This window comes from Amborella trichopoda, chromosome 11 (assembly GCF_054954075.1).
Source record: "Amborella trichopoda isolate Santa Cruz 75 chromosome 11, AtrichopodaSantaCruz75HAP2 v2.0, whole genome shotgun sequence".
NCBI classification, from domain to species: Eukaryota; Viridiplantae; Streptophyta; class Magnoliopsida; order Amborellales; family Amborellaceae; genus Amborella; species Amborella trichopoda.
The window spans coordinates 44,681,258-44,696,726 of NC_142346.1; the positions used below are offsets into that span (position 1 = coordinate 44,681,258).

General features: G+C 34.4%; 1 protein-coding gene across 3 annotated transcripts in view; it reads left to right on the forward strand.

Moving 5' to 3' along the window:
• MLH1 (MUTL-homolog 1) overlaps positions 1-7,258 on the forward strand; it is a 35,119-nt gene extending 27,861 nt beyond the window's left edge. For 2 of the 3 annotated variants that reach the window (XM_088850852.1, XM_011630340.3), the window contains exons 13-16: positions 1,275-1,436; positions 3,485-3,659; positions 6,461-6,606; positions 7,075-7,258. In XM_088850852.1, the coding sequence (XP_088706978.1) occupies positions 1,275-1,436; positions 3,485-3,659; positions 6,461-6,606; positions 7,075-7,119 (528 nt within the window). In that variant the 3' untranslated portion in view covers positions 7,120-7,258. Of the gene's footprint in view, positions 1-1,253; positions 1,437-3,484; positions 3,660-6,460; positions 6,607-7,074 lie in introns of all 3 variants that reach the window. The other variant, XR_016043640.1, reaches the window with a different exon arrangement.
• The last annotated feature ends 8,211 nt before the right edge of the window (positions 7,259-15,469 follow it).

Genomic DNA, 15,469 nt, shown 5'->3' on the forward strand with positions numbered 1-15,469 from the left:
AGTTACTTTCATGTTTCCTGTTCACATATACTATTCTAGGGTAATGTTCATGGGTTATTGTTCACATGGGTATTTCTGAAGTTTTTTTAATATTGTTAGGCATATTTTAGACGCTTAAATTGTTTACTTGGATCTTAAGTTAATCTTAGGGTTTCATAGGCTTATAAAAGGTTGAACCTCACAGTATGGGATGCTGATGTTATTTTAATGAATTTTATTTTATGAAAGAAGAAAGTTCTTCTCTTAGCTTCTTTTACAATCATGCTTTTTATCCATTATTGTTGATTTTTACTTGTCTGAAGTTCGGGAAAAAATGTGGATTTATTCCCACCTTTCCTCCATGCATCATAGATCAAGCCAAATTGGAGTTGATTTGAGTAATATTTGCCATAAATATTGCTTATTGGCAAGCTAACTTTGGGTTAGGTCCCATCGAGTCGTTGATGAGGAGCCATTGCACAAATGATCACCTAGGTTGAAAACTAGTAAGGAATCTATTTTGCACATCGAAATATATGAATTCAGATTGATGTCTTTTTTCAGTAAAAGGTCAAAAGTATTTGTGTGTTGATAACTGCTGAAGAGAAACTTGTCAGTATACTTATAAAGATCCCTCTAGAAAGTGGAACAACTGCATGACTGACCAGCACTCGATGCTCTAAAGGAGAATTTTAGATTGAGGTGAAGTCCTGGAGATGTATATATAACTGGGGGTGTCTTAGATATACGAGGGAGGAATTGAGGATAATTTTCTTGGGTTCCAATATTTCTTCCCGAAGTACAGAAAGGGAGGGAGGGAGGGAGGGAGATTTTGGAAGGAAGGCAGGAGGGTTTTCCAGGGTGGGAGGTTTTTGGAAGGAGGAACGGAGGTTCTGAAATGATAATTGCCTTAGGTTCCAAACTTTCATTACTAGGTGCAGAAAGGGAGGGACGGAGAGAGGGAGGGAGCGGGTCTCTTAAATGATAATCGTTTAGGTTCCAATCTCTCTTTCCTAAATATAAAAAAGGTACCACCATGAAAATGGGAAAATAATTGTTTTGGGTTGTTGGGGGCCGGGGAAGCCATATTGGATTTCTTATTGCTATTCTATTATCTGCAAGTACTATGTTGATATTTTTTGTGTAACAGAAGTTCATTAGAACCTTTGGATGCATCCATTTGTTTTGAGCTTTTTATTGAAGAGAATTATTGTTGTGTGCTTCAACTTTTAATTCATTGTAAAGGCCAACTTTTAGCGTATTTGTTTCCTCAGTTGTAGCGATCTTGTGATCAGACATATGTAGAATTGCTCAAAGAAAACGCTGAGTTGCTTCAAGATTATTTCTGTATTCAAATTGATCAAGAAGGAAATCTGCAAAAGCTCCCCGTTGTACTTGACCAGCACTCACCTGATATGGATCATCTTCCACAATTTGTGTGCAGCCTGAGTAATGATGTAAGGTTCCTGTTTTTGTAGCCTAGTTAATTTTTTATGGTGAAATTCTATGCATTTGTATTCTCCACTTTCTATTTTTGTGATCTTAGTTTTATTGGTTTTTGTTATAGTGCATTTAATATTTCGCAAGCCAACGCATGTTTTAGATTTGCTTGTGTTTTGCTTGCACTTAATTTAGCCTCAAGCACATATTCTTAGTTTTGCTGCACAAAATAATATTCTGTTGACAGTGTTCTTTATTGTTTACTTTCTATAGCTTGATGATTTTTATGGTACCGTGAGAAAACACATTATATATGTAACATACTGGACTTGAGAAAAATATACAGTAAATTCTAATGACTACGGAGAAAGCATAGTTCTTGAGTCATCATTTCAGCAGATGGTGTTGGCAATAGGATAGACTCATTATCCAGACAGTTCTTACTCCTGGGTCTTGTTATCTCTACATCTCCATCTCCATCGCCATCATCATCATTTGTGCTGATTAGTGCTCAAAAGAATGATTATTGTCTATGATGTGATCTATTCATTGGTAAATAGAAAATAAATATGGAAAGTAATTGGTGATTTGGAGGCCCAACCAAAAATGTTTGGCGCTGTTTCATTTCTCCATATTTTGGGTGGTTGAATACGCAAAAATGTGTGGCGCTGTTTCATTTCTCCATATTTTGGGTGGTTGAATACACAAAAATGTGCAAATCCATCAGATCATGATCCTAAGAAAATAAATATATTTGGAGCCCTAAAGTGCTCGTTCTGGAATGCAATCTCAACATGTGATCTGGACCGTCCATTGCAATGGACCTTGGATCTGTTAGGTTTTCACTATTTAGAAGCTCCTAATCCAAATTTCTAGAATCTTGCGGTGGCTTTCTTGGTGTTTTTATGAGATGGGATACTCATGCTAACTCTACCCAATAAATATAGGTATGGGACTTGTACTAAACTAGATACCTTTTTACAAAGGAAGAAGTTTATATAAGGTGTTAACCTTGTACTGTAGAAGTAAGGTGCACTTAAAAACCCATTGACAAAGGTTGTTTCATCACTTAAAAATTCTCCAATTGATCATCTTGACCTCAATATCTATGGATATGAAAGAAAAAATGAATTTCAAATCCTAAAAATAGTGCATCTTGTAACATATTATCTAGACCATCCATTTTCAAGATTTACGAATGCTCATAGATCTGCTAGATTTGCACCACTTTCAGAGCTTTCAATTTTATTATAAGATGAAAAATAGACTTTTAGGCTATGTGATAGAGTTTTGCCATCGACAATACATCTTTTAATGAGATTTTGAGGTGCACCTTATCATGATTGTTTAAGGGTTTGAGGTTGACACCTTATACAAACCTCACCTTTTTATAAATGGGAATGTATACAATGAGATCATTTACTTTTGATACAAGGAGGTCACAATCATCATTAATCGTTAGATTGAAATCAGGTGGTTGAAGATGTGTCTTTGTTTGGGCACAGTCCAAAATAAAATTTCTTGAATATTGTGAGACTTTCATCTTTTAGATTTCACATCCTATGATTAAAAGTGATTGTGACCTCTTTGTACCAAAAATCAATTATCTTATAATATACAATCCCTTTATAGATATAGGAAAAATTATTAGTTAATTATTTGCATGTCTAAACAAGGCAGCTTACCTGTTAATGGTTCAAAAGCTATTGGTTATCCATCTGTTTCATTAATGTATAAATTTCTTCTGATGATCAATTTGCAATATTTCAATTTATTTTGATGTGATTAGTTTTCATTTTGGATTACAATTAATCAAGGTGAGAACTTAAACCTTGTCTTAAATGCATATGAACTTCTAAACAAATTTTTTGATGATTCTTGATATATATTTGGACGTTATCTTCCCGTGCTGTTCTTGTAAAATATATGTCTAAAACACCAAATTAGCATTGATCTTCTTGGGTTTTGAATGCCTCAGCCATGATGTTATGGCCTTTTTTTGTGTAGTTCAGAAAACTTCTATTCAATCCATAACCCTGGGATTTTGACGCCATCATGTTCTTAGGTTAATTGGGACACCGAAAAGGAATGCTTTCAAACTATTGCTGCTGTTCTTGGGAACTTCTATGCGATGCATTTGCCTCTGTTGCCCAACCCGTCAGGAGATGGCCTCCAATTCTATGAGCAGCAAACTCAGTCCAAGACTATTCGGGGTAAAGGAAGTGAAGTCTTAACTACAGGTTTGGTGGTTCAATTTCCATTGTGGTCTACATGACTTTTGAAATGTCTTTAGTACATTATCTTGATTTCTTTTCGACAAATTTCGAATCATTGAAACAACTTATTCAATTGTTAGAGTGGTGTTTGTTCAGTTGTTTATAATTATGCATGAAGTGTGTTTTTTTATTTTAGTTTGATGTTGTCACCACTATTGGTTTCAATGTATGTTCAAGTACGCAGCTTGGGGAACCGAACGAGGTCCATCCCGGGTCCACATCGGCGGGTCAGCCAAGCTGACTCAGCCAATTTATATTAAACCAGAAAAGGAAAAACAAAAGGAGACAAATAGCCAAACAATATGAAAAATACATAAAATAAAGAATTCAAAATAACTTTACCAGAGGCACAAATCAAAATCGAAATAAAAAAATTGAAAAGAAAATGACAGAAATGCTGAAAATTAACCAATAATTAGTTTCCGAGATTTCTCATTTTGATTAAAAAAAGCAATGTTCAGAAATTTCTAGATCAATGAACACTTTGGACAAATATGAATGAGTTTGGTGAGAAATAGGAGGTTTTTTATTTTGGATTTAAAAATCCCCAAAAATCGGAGCCTCGATTTCTGTTCTTTTGGTTTTCCATCTAACAAATTAATGTGGGATTTCGATACAGGACCTAAACACGATTAATCTAGAACAAGTTTCAAGTTCTTTTGTTAAGAATCGAGAAAAAAACTGGAAGAATGCCGGATTTGAAATTTCGGGGCGAAGAAACACTAGTTTTCTATGATGAATGCTTGTTAAAATCTCAAATGAGCCAGTTTTGGAACAAAAGTAGGGTGTTAAAAAATTTTCTTTGGAGGTTAAATATCATTGGATCGATAATTGATAATTCTTTTAGTTTTTTAGCATATACATATACAGGTTGAAAATTATCCCCATAGCCTATCGGGCCCAAGTCGACTCGGTTGGTTCCGAGTCGACTCAGTAGTGTTCTGAACCTTGGTTTCACGCATTTGTTCTTTTTTTTCCCTGATGAATGATACTAGATCCATTCAAAGGGATTTTGTTGACGGATCTGAAAACTGTTAATAGCTATACAACAAGTCATGATGCTGATTCTTCGTCATCTTTTCTTTTAACAATATAGCAAACCCCCCATGCAGGGAATTGGAAACATTAAAAAAGGATCCTGTGAACTTGATCTGACCTAGGATAATAAGCTCATGGACTTGGTCTTACTTCACCGTCGATAAATAAAATAAGACTTCTATCTCCAAGCTTAGCTCTGACATGACTTGCTCCTTGTTTAGTGTGAAGCAGTGTCAAACCAAAATACCCAACAAGCATCAGCTCTTCCTGAAAGGTTACAATTGCACACAAGTCACTAGTGCTGCCTTTGGCATCCCCCTTCTTGTAGTTAAGGTAATGACTTTGAACATGGCCAGCTCTTATAGTGTGATGGGCCTTGTATCCTGAAGCTAGCCAAAAGACTGAATGGGTTGTGGAGACATCAATTAAGTGGTTTGTTCATTGCGCTGTTCAAATAGGCTTCTTTGCTCCTTTGAGCTTCTTTTCATGAAATTCTATTAATCTGTGTTTTAGATTGAGATTGAAATAGATGTCGCAGGATGAATGCCTCGCTATGCGAGGGCTTACTATACTATTATGGTATAGGTATAGCTTCAGCTTGCTATAGCTGACTTTTGAAGTGGTATAGGCTTTGCTCAAGAGTCAATTTTTCTTTGACCCTATTTCAGCATCCTGTCAGAGGAAGCATCACTTTGAGTTCAATATAATTCAATTGACTGAGTTGAAGCACCACCTTACCAAAAACAGTTGTTTCAAAAGGCACCAGCAGTGTACCTAGTAGTATAGGTAAAGTTCGGAGTTTAAGTTGCCATTTATTCTCCGGATCCTCCTCCAAGAATGAAGTTAATCAAGCATACTCTGTCAGATGCGATATGTCACTTCCCTTGATCTACGAATTCATCCCAAGGAACTGCCGAAGCATGTGACTTTTCATTCATTGCAAAGGGAATAGTTGATCAAATCCACGTTTCTAAATGGATTGGTTTGAGAATCAATGAATTGATCCTCGTAGGATCTTATCCCTGTTAGACCGAACCCTAAAATATGAAAAGTTGAGATAAATTCCTTATGATGAAATAGATCTATGGTGAACCATCACAGTAGATTTTCATTCATTGTCCGCTCTCCGGAATATGAAATCTCACTGCACTAAAGAAAGTGTTGGATGACTGGGACTTGATACATTTGGGTCGGTCACAATGGTTAATTAGGTGTAGATATGGAAAGATAGGCTCGAACTAGAATCGATCATACAACAAATTAGCATGGTGTAAATGGCAAGGAATGGAAGAACTTTACATTCTCTGCCTCTTTCTTCTTAATGAAATGGTGGGCAACAAGTGATTACATAATCACATAACTGTCCATTCACAGCGGCGACTCGAAATATGCTGCATCTGCTCATGGCTGATATGTATGGTTGTAGTAATCTTGAGGTTTTTCCATCATGAACAACTATCATTTTCTTTACAATTTGAATGATTTTGGAGAAACTCCTCTCTCCCTCTCTCTCACTCTCTCTCTCTCTCACACACACACAAAGAAAATAGTGGAATGCAGGGATTTAGAGTGGAATCTATGGGTTGAGACAGCTTATGATGTATTCCTGCATGGATATAATATGATATTGGAAAGAACATTTTCCTTTACCAAGTCCCTGTAACCGATGCCATTGAAAAACACAAGTAGAAGAGAAAATGTCAGAACTGACCCTGCTTTATTTGTAGATGAACCTAATGAGCGGGACTTAATCAGTGAAGCTGAAACTGCATGGGCACAAAGAGAATGGGCCATTCAGCATGTTTTATTCCCATCCATGCGACTGTTTCTGAAGCCTCCAAATCGAATGGCTACTGATGGGACATTTGTACAGGTTTGTTCATTCAATAATTGGTCTTTTTTGGGACGGGGGATGTGTGTGTGTGTGAGAGAGAGAGAGAGAGAGAAACCTTAAGATCTTTCTTTAAGTAATGAGTTGAGGTTACGAGTGTTGACCACCCACTTACAAAATATCGTTGCCTTTTAAGCAGACTTGCTTATTAGTATTGATAATTTTGGCCTGTTGTGTTTATGTTTTGGACTAATGGTGAGATTTTTGTGAACATGCTTAGTTCCTGACCCCACCCACAAACAAAAAAAACCTTTAAATCACTTGTTCATATGCTCAGTACCTTGTTTCAAGTAGCCCACTTGACGGTTCAGGGCATAAGTTATGCTTGTTAGAATTCAAAATGAAAAATCATCAGCGTATTGGGGTTCATTATTATGTGTTTTGTATGTTCTATTTTTGAGTTTGTGGCATTTGTTTCTGTAGGCTTATGCCCGACATTGGCTGTTGCAGGTTGCTTCGCTTGAGAAATTGTATAAGATTTTTGAGAGATGCTGAGGACATTCACTGATCATTCCTCAAATTCAAGTCCAATTTCTTCTTGTCTTACTAAAAGAATTTTGCAGTTGTATATTAGCCTTTCGGATACTTGTAAATTTTCAGGGAAAGGAAAGATTAAAATTGAGTTTTTTGTTCATTGTGTGAAATATAGAAAAGAGAGATCTAGGTAGATTGTTCCATTCCATAATCCCAACTAGCTGAACTTGTCGAATAGAGCTTTTTGGATTCTGTGCGCCGCTCCGCTCCTCCCCTACATCTCTCTCTTTTCAAGAGCTTTTTAGTTGAGAAAACCAGATTCACAGCTTTACTCTCTCTCTCTCTCTCTCTCCTTGCTTTCCCTTTTTTTTGCACTTACTCTCTCTCTCTCTCAGATGCTGATGACTTTCAGATTTTGCTTTGGAATAACTCTCCCCTCTTTTTACTATAAAGTCATCCCTTATGCTTTACTTTTTCTCTGCCCTTCTCTCTTGAGAACTTCATATAAATACTCCAATTGACCATGAACAAAGAAGACCATCCCTTTTTATGCCGTGTAGCCTCCTCTCCCAACCCTACCCATGGCAAAAAATTTTGAGTGAAAGTTGCAAAAATCAGGCTCCAATTCCACCTTAAAAAAAATGAAATGCAGATCTTATTCATATATTTTGGGACACCGTTATTTCTCGGGTCTTCTTTGTTTGGTATTAAAACTCGGGCAAAGGTTTAGTATTTAGGGGCCACTTGCAAAGAAACAACTAGAGTTAAAAGTGCTTGTTAAAACAGACATGGATGGTGAACGTAGAGCTATGGATGAGGGCCAAAGGAAGGTGCCCCACTGACAAATGGAGAGAGAGAGAGAGAGAGAGAGAGAGAGAGAGACAGATCGCCCAATGAAGAGTGAGATTAGATAGGAGTAGGGAGAGGGAAATGGGGTTGGGTTATTGTGGTAAGGGAAGGGGATGCCTTAACATCGAGATATCTTTTAAAGTGCTGGTCCTTTCAGTCAAATCAACTACTTTTATTTCATCTCTTTGATTTGACCGAGGGCCGGTTTTCATCCCCTATCGTATACATACCGTATACAAATCACCAGGTAATCCCCTCAAACCGAAAAAAATATTGAGAGGGAAAAGACTAATGGAATTTATTTGGAATGGGTAAATATGACCTTGACTAAGTAACTTTTGTTATCAAAGTGGTGTGGTGAAAATATTTCACATGTTGAAGAATCAATGGGATAAAACAAAACATGGGCGCAACATAGAGTCTAAAATGCCATTTAAGTGAATATTTTAGTGATGCTTTAAGATGACATTTGTCCTTATTGACTTGATGTAATAAAGGTTAGGGCAGGCAATGGCTAGGTGGCCTGGTCTGGTCCTTTTAGTGTGGTCCTAAAAGATTAGGGTATGGGCTACAAAATGTGGCCAAGGGTCGGACTAGGTTTGGGCCACGACAAGACTAACCTGATTGGACTTTTTTTTTTCTTTCCTTTCAGGGCATTTATTTGGCCCAAGTGGAGGAACATGATTCATGTAATTAGTCCAAATAACTGAGATGAGACTTGGATGATGATAACAACAATGATGATTGTATTTAGGCGGCTTGGCACTTATAAGTTTAGGGCTTTGGGCCAATCCGTGCTCGGTACAGCCCTAACTCTTGCCAACTCTTGTTCATGCGAAATTATCTTTAAGTTTCAATGAAGAACACATACATTATACTGCCGCATGAGCATAGTTTACTTCTACTGCCTCAGTATGACCTATTGTGGAGGGTTTGTAAGCTCTGAAATTTTGGTAACCCCCTTAAAATCACTAGATTATTATTGTCATTTTTTTTTTTTTTTAAATTTGAGTTTTCTAACACTTAGATCTCACCTTTAGAAATTAGATTGTTTCTATTCAATCGTGAGACATTATTTTTTTCAAGTGCTTAGAGGGTACAAGTAAGAAATTTTTTTATCAAGTTTAATCTATATATTAAAGAGGGTATATCCACATATTTTGCTGTCCTAAAACTAATCCTAGGTAGGTTTTACCTACCATGGATAGCATACCCTGCCATGGGAGTAGAATATCTTTAGGGTACAATGAAATAGCAGTGCAAAATTGATATGCTCGTGGTTGAAAGGGTGTTTGTTTGTTTAAGGCTGGCCCTAAACAATTAAAGTAAGGTGCACCTTCAAATAGCACCGAATCATGTTATTTCAGTATTATAAATCTTTGTGATAGCCTGAAAAATTACTCTCATCTCTAACTATAAATTTTAAAGATTAAACAATAGTGTAGACCAAACAGATCTATGAATACTTTAAAATCTTGAAAATTGACGGTCTAAATTGTACATTACAATATCCACTATTTTCCAAATTATAAATATACTTTTTCTCATGTCCATACATCTTGAGGTTGAGATATTTTATTGAGAGATTTTTTACACCTCTAGTGAACTTTTGAAGTACGCCTTAATTTGATTATTTAGGGTCTCACCCTAATGTAAACCTCGTTGTAAATACTTACCGAGGGACAAAAAAACAGCCCTGGAGGACCATACGGCGACCCGTGGACCTCCTACTGCTCGTGACTGTACACCACACATTTGTACGTTAGTCACGTGTGCTTTAAAAAATAAAATTTGGTATAGAGGGTTATGTGGTTTGGAGCTTTGGTAGTGGCCTAGGTTTAAAAAAGAAGGCGAACGGTTGACTCGGGTAGCCCATCCGGAAAACCCTTTGGTTGGCCGATTCCAATTTGAATTGCCCTTTTTTTTAAACCCCTGTATCGACTAGTATCGACGTGTGAGCATCAAACATCCACCTTTAAGATGGACCTCTAAAAAATGTGACCCAGCTTAACCCCATAAGTAGTTGATGCAAATGAATATATATATATATATATATATATATATATATATATATATATATATATATATATATATATGGAAAAGTCTTTCTAACAGGCGAAAATAAATAGTGATTTCGTCTATTTTTATCACCGTCCAAGTTTCATCGTGTGGCCACGATTGTCTGGTAGTGTTTTATTTTTCATTTTTTTTTCTATAAATCGGAATGACCTGAAAGTTGGAGGGTATGTACATCTTACTAAGGCACATCTAATAAAAATATAAAAAAAATTATCTGTGAAAAAAATTTGATCAAAATACCCCCAAAAGGTTTTGGGGGGTATTTTGATTAATTTTTCATGTAAAATAATTTTTTTATATTTTTCGAAGATTCTTCTATTTTTTATGCATATACGCTCTAAATTTCAGGTCATTTCGATTTGTAAAAAAAAAATGAAAAATGAAACACTATTGGACAATCGTGACCACGCGATGAACTTTGGACAGTGATGGGGGTAAGCGAAATCACTGTTCATTTTCGCCTATAGGCTTTGCATGGTGTTTTCCTATATATATATATATATATATATATATAAAGTTTATATAGAGCCGAGGCTCTAAACGATCAAATTTGAGCCTACTTCAAAAATTTCATTAGAAGACGTTGTTTTGATGCTCAAATATCTTCAAATTCATCATCTCGACATCAAGATGCATAGACATAAGAAAAAAATGGATTTCAAGTTTTGAAAATAGCACATTTTGTAATGTATTTTTGGACCGTCAATTTTTCAAGTTTTCATAGATATGTCGATCTATATGAAAATTTAAACTTTATAAATAAATATGAAAATATATTTTAAGGCTATCACAATATCTCGATACTATTTGAAGGTAGGCTCTAATTTGATTGTTTAAAGCCTAGGCTCTATACAAACCGAACCCATATATATATATATATATATATATATTAGTTTTAGATTTTAATTATTTTTTTTTTGTCTCCATTTTCATGATCTCATTGTCTAGGTTTCCTATGATTCCATCGCTAAATTTTTGACCTAAAATTTATTTTTAAGATGGATTTTTTTAGGGCGGACTTACATGAATAGATGAGTCAATAAACTCATCAAATAAAACTAGACCCCAAGTAAAAAGGACTTCTTTGTGTATGCTAATGGGTATAGGAACATTATAGGGATAATTACAAATAGCCTCAAAGGCTAGATTTTTTATGCAAGTTATCCCCAGCCAAACTTTTTTTCTCGAAATACATTTTTCTAGTAAATACCCCCAAGTAAAAAAAAAGTATCATTTTTTGAAGAAAATACTATTTTTTTGTACATAAAAATTTACTTTTGGCTGGACATTCAAGTGAACTTACATGGGCTGCCGGACCGCTCTCTGACATTGTCGGATTGCACTTTGGGCATGTTGCCTGACCGCATGGGCCTATTGTCGGACTATTCTTTGACAGCGCCGAACCACCCCCACTCGCTCTTGAACCCTAATAACTGGTTTGCATGTGATCCCTCCCTCTCTAAGCCCGCCCCTCTCTCTCTTGAGCCCAAATAACTGGTTTGCTTCTCTCTCTCTTTAACCATATATTTTGGTGTAGATAAGCCTACCTCTTTAATCTCTTCAATGGTTAAAAAATTTCAACTGCAATTATCAAACCTTCTAGTTTACTGATTAAACTTCTTCCTTATACCATAAAGATTTTGAATTTGGTATCATAAATTTATTGCTTATTTGAAATTATATAGAGACATTTGAAAGACTTCTATAAAAAATATATAAAAATAAGGCTTATCACAATAAAAATATGTTAAGACTTGGGATTCCATGTAAGTGCCAAAGGATGCAAAATAAGTAGGAAATGGTGTGATAATTACTTTAGAATGGTACAAATTATTATTATTATTATTTTTTTGGAATGGTGATGATGTTATTATTAGAAATTTTTTTGGAATGGTGATGATGTTATTATTAGAAATTTTTTTGGAATGGTGATGATATTATTATTAGAAAATGTTTTTGGAATGGTGTGATGATAACTTTAATTCCGCATTTCAATGGAATTTTGTGACGAAAATAAAGAAATGATAATTTATAGGCAAGTGTTTGTAAAATGTTGGTAATGCGTTTCCCATACTTTTTCTAAACATAGCCAAACAGTAGCAATGTATTTCCCAGGTTGCATTTAAATACTATCAATTACGCCAAGAATATATTTCACAAACAATATATTTCCAGGTATCCAAACGGCCCTTAGTGTTAAGATATTCTAATTAGGGTGTGGTTTGTATAGAGCCTTGGCTCTAAAACATCAAAGTAAAGTGCGCCTTTAAATAGTGTAAAAAAAATGTTATTTCAATACTGGATATCTTTGTGATGACTTGAAACTTTATTTTCATCTGTAATTATAAAATTTAAAGCTTCAAAAAGAGTGAGGAATGAGCAAATCTATGAACACTTACAAATCTTGAAAATTGACGGTCTGAAAATGCATAACAAGATGCACTATTTCTAAAGCTTGAAATTCATTTTTCTTATGTCCATACATCTTGAGGTCGAGATGATCAAATTGAGAATTTTTGGGTTTCAAAATAACTTATTTTAGTGAATTTTTGAGGTGCACCCTAAATTGATTGATTAGAGCCTCGGCTTTATATAAACCTTTTCCTCGTGATTAATCGCTGAAAATCAACTTATGGGGAAGCAATTGGTGTGTTTTGTTTGGTATTTAAAATGGTTGCTAGCAAAATTAGTGGGCAAAAATATGTTACAAAGATGGATATGTGTGTTGGGAAATGATTACAGAAAAATGTCAACTTTAAAATTGTCTTTCAAAGTTGAGAATTTTGTTTTATTAAAAAAAGGTTGCATTTGCGAAATTTATGCTAATATCTCTTATATGGTACGCTCTTTTCTTTTCTTTTTTTTCAAAATATTGTTAATTTTATTTCTAAAAATACCCTTTATTCATAACTCCATATTCCGAACCCCACCTTGCTAAAAAAAACCGATGTCACGGGTTCAGTACTTCACTTTCCAACCAGCTTTTTAACTGAATAACTAGTTCCGAATTTCAAGATTCAGGCCGTTTATTTCACTACTCTATAATTAGAAGATTCGGATCTTAAAGGTCCAAACCGACGATTTGAAAAGAAAACAAAGTTCCCCGTTTAGAATTTGAATTTTTGAAATTAAAACAAGTAAAAAATAATGAAATAAAAATTGAGTAAAAAATATGTAAAATGAGGGATACCATACCATAAAGCAAAAAGGATATTAGTATAAATTTCCTTGAAATAATAAATTCCTAACAGCTTTTCAAATAATACATTCCTCGCATGATAATGCATTCCTAATATGGCATCACGGGCCTATTAGGTTGATAAAGACCCCATGGTTTTGGGACCTATTTTGGACCTGTGATTCTTCACGAACTTAATAGGTTTGTAATGGATCTTTACGGACTCCTTCTTGGGGTCCTTAGGACTATCGCAGACCTATTAAGTCTGTGATGGTCCATTACGGATCATCACGAACCTAGTATGTCTGTGAAAAGGGTATTTTGGTTTAAAAAGAATAAAATGTGAAAATATATATATATATATATATATGCATGTAAAATTAAAGAAATATGAGTATTTTTTAGTTATCGTAAAATTAGAAATAATTTTGATAAAAAAAGAGGTAGAATAATCGGTGGCATTATCTAATTTTTTATAAATAAGAAAAGTAACAATAAGATTATTTATTTTTTATGGGATTACTACCAACTATGGATGTGAAATTGGGTGGTCCAAATTGTCCCACTGATGGGGCTTATAGTTTAAAAGAAGTTTTTTCGAACTTTACAACTATGCTTAACTATTGAATTTCCATTCGAAGCGAGTGATTGTAATCTCTTTGTAAAGATACATAATCATATACCATACAATCCCTTGTTACAAAATTTCAATGTTGAGGTGTCTAGAATGTTAAATACATCTTCAGTTGTGTTCCTAATATTTTGACATTACCAATAAAATTCCTAATTGTACTGTTCATGTGTTTGAAAAAGTAATTTCTCGAGATTGAATTGAGACCATCCAATTTTTAGACAGTAAGGTCTATTAGAAAACTCAAATTTCAATTTTTTATTTAGAATAATCATCTAATAATTCTTAAGTGATTCCCAAAGTTTCAGATTAAAAGAATCCTTTGAAGTAGATCTTATGACCGAGGTAGTAGAAATAAACTATGCTTCCCTCAAGAGCATAATGTATATGCTAGAAAATAAATAAATAAAGTAACCCCACGGGTCCATGTTTCATGTGAAAAATAATATCAAATGCCCCAATCATAAATTGTAAAGCCAAGAGTATAATGTCCATTTACTCCCTCGGGTAAAACCCTATCTAGAATTAATTTTAAGACCTAAAATTTTGGGAGTGTAACCTCTTCAACCCATAGATTAACTTCAATAAAAATTCCTAATTGTATCCTCTATGTAATTTAAAAAAATATTATCTCGAGGTTGAATAAAGACAATTCAATTTTTAGATAGTGAGATCAAAGTGTTAGAAAACTCAAATTTCAATTTTTTTTTTAGCATAGTCATCTATTAATTCTTAAGTAGTTTCCAAAATTTCAGATTGAAAAAATCCTCCCAAGTTGATATTTCAACCAGCGTCTAGAAATAAACTATGCCCCTGATTGAGCATAGTATATATGTTCCAAAAAAAAAAAAAAGGTAAACCTAGGCGTCCATGTTTCATGGGAAAAATTATAACAAGTTTCCCTATCATAAATTGTAAAGCCGAAAGATATTCTACTCTTGTGGAAGTAGAATGTCCATTTCTTCCTAGGGTAGAACCCCATCTGACCTCTTCGACCCCTAAATTAATTTCAATAAAAAAATTGTACCCTCCATACATTTGAAAAAAATATTGCCTCAAGATTGAATATAGACCATCCAATTTTTTGATAGTGGGGTCTAAAGTGTTAGAAAACTGAATTTTTAGAATAATCATCTAATAATTCTTAAGTGATTCTCAAAATTTTAGATCAAGAGAATCCTCCTAAGTTGGTCTTCTGACCGAGGGAGTAGAAATAAACCATATGCTCCACTAAAAAAATGAAAAGATAAAAAAAAACACAATGTTCATGTTTCACGGGTAAAATAATAACAAGTGCCCCAATTATAAATTGTAAAGCCAAAAGAGGTGGGAGTATGGGCCATATCTCCACTGTCCAGAACTACCGGAAAAAAAAAAAAAGGCAAGGGTAGCATACGTCTATTTACCCCTCAGTTAAAACACCCCATCTTGAAGTAATTTTAGGATCCTAAATTTTGGGGTGTAACCTCTTCAACATATAGATTAATCCAGATAAAAATTCTTAATTTCTGAAAAAAATATTCTCAAATTGACTAAGGACCATTTAATTTTTAGATTGCAAGATCCAAGTGTTATAAAACTCAAATTTTAAATTTCTTTTAGAATAATCATTTAGCAATTCTTAAGTGATTTCC